Raw genomic sequence first — 9,075 nt, 5'->3', positions numbered from 1 at the left:
CATTTTCCCTTGCACTTTCAGAAAAATAATGCATTCTCATGTACACAGTGAACATCTAGATGCATTTTCTAAATATTATTATCTGCTGAAACAAATATCCTTAAAAGTAAATGATAAAATAATAACATACATGAATAAGTGCAGAACTTTTAATCTTCCATTATTTTCTTAGAACTGCTCCTGGTTTTCAATTTTTGGTTTCAGAATTTACTTTTCAGAAGCTAAGCTAGATATCTGATGCTAACGTATCATTGGTTTAATTTCTAAATTGTTTTAAAACAAATTGCTCTTATTAAATTATTAAAGATTTTTCCTCATTACAACTTGTAATATATTTCTTCATGGAGATAGTTCTCCCAGAAAATGAAGCAGAATGTTATCAGGAAAGACAAATTATGTTAGGAATGCCATCTTGTGGTTGAGAGCAGTGCATCACACAACGGGGCTTGACAATCTTTAATTTGGAAATGAAACATCTAGTAAATTCACAAATGGAAATCATGGTTAAAAAGCACTGTTACTACAAAGGAATACAAATTAAATACAGGCATCCATTGTGTGTGGTTTTATTTGCCAAAAAAGACAAAGTTCATTGAAAAGAGAGACAGTAGACAAATTATATAAGCATGGACTCCAAATAATATAGAAAAACTGCTGTCTATGACTATAAATACCCTATTATGCTTATTCAAATTCTCTTAATTTTGGAAAACTTTCCTCTTGAAATAAGTAATATTATTTATTTCCACTACTAAGTAGTTCTGTTGACTGTTTCATTCTGGATTTCAATCACATCTTGATTTTCAGACTTCATCACTCTAACCATAATCAGCCAAAGGGGACTGAAGGACGGAGCACTTGTCTGATTTGGATGGTGTGGGACACACATAATTGTCGTACGAAATGGAGTTTGAGGGTTAAAAACACTGGCCCTAATCCTAACAAATGAGCTTACCTCCTCCATACAAGTTAGCCGTTGTGAGTGGTAAATTAACTTTCTAGTCCATAGATAACTAGTGAATGGTTACAGTTGCAGTACTTAATAACCGTGCTTAAATATTTTGACTGCCAAATTGAATACCAGACACGTTGGTCCACATGAAAGTGAGGGTGTGGGAGTGGAAACTGACGTATCCCCCGTGAGCACAGAGCAAGCGTGACAGCACAACGGTCCGTGCACGATGCTACCTTTTGTCACTTCTGTCTAAGGAGGAACAGTGCAAGCATCATGTGTCAGTCCTAGAGATTAGGCTGTTGAAATTCCAAAAGATAACAGACATACATACGTTTACATAAAAACAAAATGCTACTGCACTCCAAATCAACTTTTGAGATTTATTATTACATGCTTATCACCATAAAAAAATATTTTACTCAGGAAACTTTCACGTGAATTGATTTTTGGATTAGTTTTTCCACATGATCCTTCAGGACGTCCACATCAGCTGCACAGACCTGGTACTCCATCTTGTCTTGCTGTTTTGTTCTCTCTAATAAAGCTTCGTGCAGTGGAGGTAACGCGTTGTATGAACCCAGTAAATAAAGCTGACTTGACGAAGTCTGGTTGATTTCTTTAATCTTCAGAGCCTGCATGACGGCAGGTGCAAACTTGGAGTAATGAGCTGTAGATGAGATGATCACTGGGCAAGTTTTGTCTTGCAGTCTGTCTGCAACCACTTTGGCAACAGCAGTGTGCGGATCCAAAATATACCCTGAAGTGTTGTAGGTGGAGTTAATAGCTGTGAGGCACTCTCCCTCGGAGCACCAGTCAGCTACAAAATCCTGCTGAAGTTTCTCAACTAGAATCTTTTCTATCTCGAAGTGGCGCTGATTTTCTAATTGATTAAATAATTTTGTCATTAGTTGTCCATCTTTATCAGACATTAAGTGTAAATGTCGTTCTAGGTTTGAAGATTTGAGAATGTCCATTGATGGTGAAAACGTTTGTGCTAATTTTCTTTCCCTTAGATCGTAATGTCCTGTTTTTATAAAATCAGTCAAAACATGGTTCTGATTAGAGGCACAGATAAATTTTCGAATAGGGATTCCCATCATTTTGGCATAGACTGCCGCTAATATGTTACCGAAGTTTCCTGTGGGAATACAGACATCGACTGGACTTCCAAAAGAAATAAATCCTTGGCTAACAAGATCAAGATATGCGGAAGCGTGGTAAACTATCTGGGGAAGCAGGCGGCCCCAGTTTATGGAATTAGCTGAACTTAAGAGCGTTCCATATTCCACAGTGAGAAAGCCAGTAAAGTCAGAATCTTCCAAAATTCTTTTTACAGCTGTCTGGCAAAAATCAAAATCTGCTGTGACACCCACGGCCCATCCATTTTCTCTCTGACTGCCAATTATTTGTGCTTTTTGAAAATCACTGACTCCATTCTCAGGAAAAAATGTGACCACAGCTATCCTTTGCTTGTCATTCTTACTAAGACGACTAAAACCATTTAAGACTGCACTCCCCGTGTCTCCTGAAGTGGCTACAAGTATCATGTAATTGCAGCTTGGTGGAATACAGTGGGCAAAAAAATGAGGCATAAGCTGTAAAGACAGATCTTTGAATGACCCTGTGGGTCCGTGGAACAACTCCAGGATGAACTGGTTGCCTGAAAGGTGCCTGACAGGGGCGATTTTTGAGCAGGTGAAGTTTTCCCCGTAAGCAGTTTCAATCATTTCTCCCAGTCTGGCAGCAGGGATGTCTGCGGGATGTATACACCTTTCCAACAGTATCTGTGCTCTTTCTGTGTAGGTTGCTCCAACTAAGCTTTTCCATTCCCCGCAGCTTAATTTTGGAAACTCCTTCTCAGGAACAAAGAGTCCACCATCAGAAGCTAAACCCTCAATCACAGCTTCACTGAAGAATTTTGCCGAAACCTTCTGTTCATAGTCTTTAGGCCAAATGTGTCTCGTTGAAATGAATGTTTCTGAGTCTACATCTTGGTATCTTTTAACTGCATTTAGCACTTTGTCAGCTACCTCCTCTGGGGAAGCCCCGCTTTCACAAAAAACACGAGCGTCATACCACTTCTTATAATATTGTTTTCTAAATTTAAGTAAGTCTTTCATAGATGTTCCAGAATTCTGACCTACGATCCTATCTATCTTCATTAATTTTAGACGACTAATTATATCTATTAGAGGTACATCCAGGTATACAACTATTCCATTTTTCTTCAGATGCCACATGCTAGCATCATGCATTGGATTGGACCCAGTAAGGGAAATCACACTTCCAGATGCAGAGAAGTTTAACACAGCTTTTCCTTCCTCTTCTAAAAATTGCTCATTACCAACATCCTGTAATTTTTCAGACACACTCATATTCCAGGTTTTTTCAAGGATATCATCATCCACATCTATGACACAACAACCTAGTTTCTGACCTATTATTCTGCCTACTGTTGTTTTCCCAGCACCAGGAGGTCCCATCAGGATAATATTTTTGTCTCCAACAAGAGAGTGGGTGGAATGCCATGACTTCCTTAATTCTGCAAGTGCAAAGGTTCTCGAAAGAAATAGCTGTACATGTTTATCCGTTTTAACATGTATACTAGAAAAACATTTCTGTGTTATCTGTTTCAGATGCTGATATCGGTTGAAGTGGAGCATTCTCTTTTCTCTTTTCTGCCCAAGCCGACCTAAAAATTGGCTTTAGCCCTTTTTGAAACATAAAAACAATAAAGACATTTTGTTACTAATTTCAATAGACTGTTAAAATCCCAATGAGATTGAATATAACCATGCCCACAGTACCTAAACTGTTCAAAAATCTTCCAAATTTATGGGGTATTTCTAAAAAGTATTCCAATCCAAATTCTCATATATTTCATATTACCATTTTTAATATCTTCAATCTCAAGACACTGAGAAATCAAAACTTTAAAAATTTGTAGCTATAAATAGAGACCTTATTTAGAAAATGTGATATAATAGATGCTTTTAAAAAATATACTAAGTAAAATTAGTATTTATTTTCCTTTTATGAAATATTGTAATGAAAACTGTTTCATGGTTTATTGGTTTAGAATACATATAAAGATTATTTGGAGTTGGAGTGCTATTTACTTGCAATTCACAGTACCTGAACAGTACTCTTTGTATTTAATTTCTCCTTAGTTATATAAACATGTTGATAGACTATAATGTTACTTACAAATCTCTTATAGAATTCACAACAGGAAATCAGAATAAAAGAACATATTTGCTTATGAAATGCTTAAATATTTTCCAAACTACAGGACAAAGGTAAGACATTTTCTTTCTTATGCGCTTTTTATATGCCTACTGCTGACAACCAGTATTATTCATATTGAAGGCCTTAAAAAAGGCCAAAGTGAAAAGTATATTATACAAATAGTTAAAAAAAAATTAATAACCAGCAATGAGGCCAAAGGCCACATAACTATAACCTTATCTGCATGGAACGATCGCTTTTGTTTCTGATCCTATAAACATCATCAGTGGAGAGACTTAACTCAAATTCCAGACTCCAGAGTGATAGCCAAGAAAGAGGAATGTTTCCAATGAGAGGAAAAAATTATTCTGGCATCCAAAGCAGCTCTACAATTGCTCATACTGATCAAGTCCCTGTCTTTGGAAATATACTCACCATTAAAACAAAAATACATGCTGCACAAGTCAAATTTTTAGTCATGTAAAATGCAATTTAATAACTGCGATGTTCATGTAAATTGCCTAAAGTAACTTCACAGACACACAGTGGGGCTTTTCACATGTTCTCTGGTAGAAACAATATGCAACTAAACCAACTAAATCATATTAAATATTAGGTGGTATGTTTAAATACTGTGTAAAAATTTTCCATTGTGTACTATTCTGATTTTGTATGCTACTGAAACAGTTAAACGTTTAAACCATTTTAAGCTAACTCTGAATTTAACTTACAAGTAAAATTGGAACTGTCAAGAGGAGTAATTCATTTCCTTATTTGACTTTTCAGCTTGTATGTGCTGTCCTTAATTCCCACTGACTTGTAAACATAGGACACACAGGAATCAATCTTAGATGAAGAGTTTCTTGATTTGGAGACCAAGTTGATCTTTGCCGAAAGTGGAGTCTATAATGGAAAAAATGTCAAGTTAATCATAACTGCAAATAATATCATAAAATTCTACACATAGCCTATTATTAAAGAATTCATCTGAAATTTTAAATATACAGAAAAATTGACCCTTTCATGTTTCCTCAAGTCTATTATTAAAAGATTAAGATATTGGTTTTTAAATATGTGTCTTATCGTAGAAAAGAATTTTACTAAACAGTATTGAAGGAATTTCTGCTACCAAGCAATAAAAAAGACAATATAACCAAATATAATAATAACAAATATAAAATCTTTCACAATGACACCTGAAATTTTAATGATTTAACCGTATATTTAATGATCCGAGGGGAAAAAATCAGTGGACTAAAGCTATGAAATGAGTTTGAATTGTTCTTTTAGGTTATCTTATCCATCTGAATCACTATATGATTTATATGTAATAATATCTACTGTAAAAAGCCCAAATGAAGTGTCTGCCACACACAGCTATTTTATAAATTCAAAGCACATATCATAGTGACTAGCACAAAAGAATATATATAGCAATATTAATCATTGTCACTCAATGACAAGGGACTAAGAATGTATAAACTGAATCAGAATATCTAAGCACAAGGCTAGGTATTTTTTTATGGTTTGGTTTGTTTATAACCCTTCAGAGAAAATAGGGGTACTCACCCCTGAATCAAGAATTGTTTTGTTACCCACAGTCTAATCCTTTCCCTGGAGTAAACCAAGGATCAGAGAGAATTATACACTTGAACCATATAGGCAATTTATTTTATTAAACAGTATTCTGGTACTGTTTTGAGGGCACTAACCGCTTTGAGGGCACTGTACAAAACAGCCTGAATAATCTCCTATTCAGGAGGCTTTTGCTCATAACATTAGAGTGTCTTCTTTTTGAGTTTGCAATACATGACTTTCTTTCTGATCTCTGTATCAGTAATCATTGTGTATGATCTTGTTTGTGTCTATGGACACTAAATCTTTTAAATTATCTTTTCTTCCACTTTATGTTGGTTGCTACAATGTTTAACATCAATTTTGATCAAAGTAGACTGTAAGGCAAACATTATGTGTTAACTTCACCTTATCTTCTGTAATCTTTTCTTTTTTTCCTTTGTTTTACTTTCTCTGTGCCCTCATTTAAAAATTTTATCTCATTTCCCTTTTTCAAGACTTTGAGGTAGCAAAATATACATGGATTAAAGAGAGAAAATTATGACAGTTCAATTTATAAACTCTGTATCAGTATTATTTCACTAGAAAAATTTTCCTTAGACTGGAAGGCAATGAAGTGCTATATCAGGACATGAAATAGGCAAAAGCAACTTAAGCTGTGCTGCTTCTGACTACTGACGAAAAATCCTCTCCGAGTACCTCCTACTTCCATGAAATAAAGAGGTGCAGAGGGTGAAAGGACCACACTCCGGGGCCATGCTGTAACCACAAGGAACTTACAAGCAAAACCATAATTTTGCAAATTCGCCGCTTATCTTTGTCTTTATATATACTATCAAAGCTGCCTACATTTTTTCTGTCATTAGACTTCTGCTATTAGATATCCTCTTAATGATCTCAAGTATTTAATTGAAAAGACTTAAGTTCTTAATTCTATAACTGAGAAGTATTATAAAGAAGCTGTCTTTATAAAGGGTTTATTTTCCTTCCAATTGTCTTATATTCCCATCTATGTGCGTTTTATTCATGTACAACACATGCATACCACTTGTATCTGTGCAAACTATTTTAGGTCATTAAATATGAAATGTCTGATTTCTAATCAAAAGTGTAGCATATCTCAAACAAAAAGTAGTACAATTAATCAAAGTACGTGCCTAAATTACCAACACAGTTTTGCCATCTTAACAGTAGCTTGTTCATGCCAGCCGTGAAGAAGCCTAGGGAGCCAGCGGCGATGAAATCACAACAGGCCTTTTCCACAGCTTGCTGAGAATTGAATATTTTTCCTTGCAACAAGCAGTCCAAAGCCTGGAAGAGGTGGTAGTCAGTTGGTTCAAGGTCTAGTGAATACAGTGGATGACAGAAAATGTCCAGCTCTAGCTGCTGGTGCTTGAGCAGCGTTGTTTGTGCAACATGTAGTCAAGCATTGTCTTGCAAGAGGATTGGCCTGTCTCTATTGACCAGTCTCAGCTGCTTAATCGCAAGCATCCTCATCATTTCACCCAATTGGTTGCAGTAGACCTTATCTGTAATTGATTGACCAGGTTTCATGAAGATGTAGTAGATAATACCAGCACTGGACCACCAAACAGACACCACTAGTTTTTTTGATGAATATTTGGTTTTGGACTGTGTTTTCCACACTTTATGCTTGTGATTGTCGAAGACTCCATTTTTCATCACATGTAACAATACGGTGTAGAAATTGTTCACCTTTATGTCGTGACAGCAAAGAAAAGCAAGTTTCAACACGATTTCTCTTCCGATCCCGTTTAATCCATGTGGAACCCATCTGTCCAGCTTCTTTACCTTGCCAATTTGCTTCAAGTGGTCCAATATTGTTGGAATAGTAACATCAAACCTCACTGCTAATTCATGCATAGGTTGAGATGGATTCGCTTCCACTACAGCTTTCAGCTCATCATTACCCACCTTGGTCTCAGGTTGCCCACATGGCTCATTTTCAAGATTAAAACCGCCAGAATGGAACTTCTCAAACCATCAATATACTGTGCATTCATTAGCCACATCCTTCCCAAACACTTCGTTGATATTTCAAGCTGTCTATGCTGCCTTGGTTCTACAAAGGAACTCATATTCGAAAATAACACAAATGTTTGACTTAGCCATGGTTTCACAAAAATTGCTCTAAAAATTTTTCTGAAAGATAATCATAAGCCAAAAGTGTGTGTGAAAGACTGAGGATGTACCTTCACAACAAAAATAAAACAAGAAGTATGATAAAACATACAAAAATAAAACAAGAAGTGAAATGTCAGAGATAGCAACTGTCAAACTTAGTATTTAAGGAAATCGGACATTTCATACTTTATAACCTAATGCAATCTACAGGCCAAATCTGGCACACCATCATTTTTGCAAATTAAGCTTCGCTGAAACACATCACTCATTCATTTGTTCATTTATTCAGTTCTGTCTTTGGTTGCTTTTGAGCTAAAATGACAAGCTGAGTAGGTGCAACAGATAACACCTGGGCCAGCAGAGGCCTAAAATATTTACTTTCTAGCCCTTTACAGAAAAAGTTTGTTGATTTCTGAAAGTATATACTAACATTATTAATAATTCCTTGTGGACAGGATGTTGGACACAGGCATTTTCTTGAACACTAGTGACATTCTGAGGGAATTATTAAAATCGGAAATATATTATTTAAACATATTTTCAAAAGGCAAGCCGAATTACAGACCAATTGTCTAAGAAAAAAAAAATTCCTTCCCAAATGATTTAACAGCTTCATTATGACCATAGACTAAATATACTACAGTGAGGTCTTAATAAAATTCTTTTCAGTATTTTTAAAAGCACAATAAATACACTGACAATAGTAAAAATTATTTTATTTCACTAACCCCAGAAAATCAAGGCTAGCTAAGGCCAATTGGTGCTAACCAGAGAAATCATGCTTGTTCTTTCAGGAACTGATTAACACAAATAGTCCCAACATGTTCCTTCTAATCAGAAAAATTTATAAGCTTTGGTCAATGACTATGCACGTGGCTAATGGTGTTATTCTATGTATCCTTAGTTCAAATGTTAGCACGTATAGAACAGTTCCAAAAAATTTTTCTCTATACATACTAAACAAAAATCAAAATCAGGTGGGGCGCGGTGGCTCACGCCTGTAATCCTAACTCTCTGGGAGGCCAAGGCGGGTGGATTGTTTGAGCTCAGGAGTTCGAAACCAGCTTCAGCAAGAGCGAGACCCCGTCTCTACTAAAATTAGAAATAAATTAATTGGACAACTAAAAATATATAGAAAAAATTAGCCGGGCATGGTGGCGCATGCCTGTAGT

General features: G+C 35.7%; 1 protein-coding gene across 1 annotated transcript in view; it reads right to left on the bottom strand.

Moving 5' to 3' along the window:
- Window positions 1-1,314: 1,314 nt before the first annotated feature.
- THNSL1 (threonine synthase-like 1 (S. cerevisiae)) overlaps window positions 1,315-9,075 on the bottom strand; it is a 9,043-nt gene continuing 1,282 nt past the window's right edge. Inside the window, exons 2-3 of the mRNA XM_012644247.1 lie at window positions 4,915-5,086; window positions 1,315-3,666 (exon numbers count right to left, since the gene is read on the bottom strand). Of these exons, the coding sequence (XP_012499701.1) occupies window positions 1,375-3,618 (2,244 nt within the window). The 5' untranslated portion in view covers window positions 3,619-3,666; window positions 4,915-5,086 and the 3' untranslated portion in view covers window positions 1,315-1,374. The remainder of the gene's footprint in view (window positions 3,667-4,914; window positions 5,087-9,075) is intronic.

Source organism: Propithecus coquereli, unplaced genomic scaffold (genome assembly GCF_000956105.1).
Source record: "Propithecus coquereli isolate 6110/MARCELLA unplaced genomic scaffold, Pcoq_1.0 Scaffold103, whole genome shotgun sequence".
Taxonomy (NCBI): Eukaryota; Metazoa; Chordata; class Mammalia; order Primates; family Indriidae; genus Propithecus; species Propithecus coquereli.
Note: the sequence above shows the minus strand (reverse complement) of the source record. Positions and strands in the feature narration are given on the sequence as shown.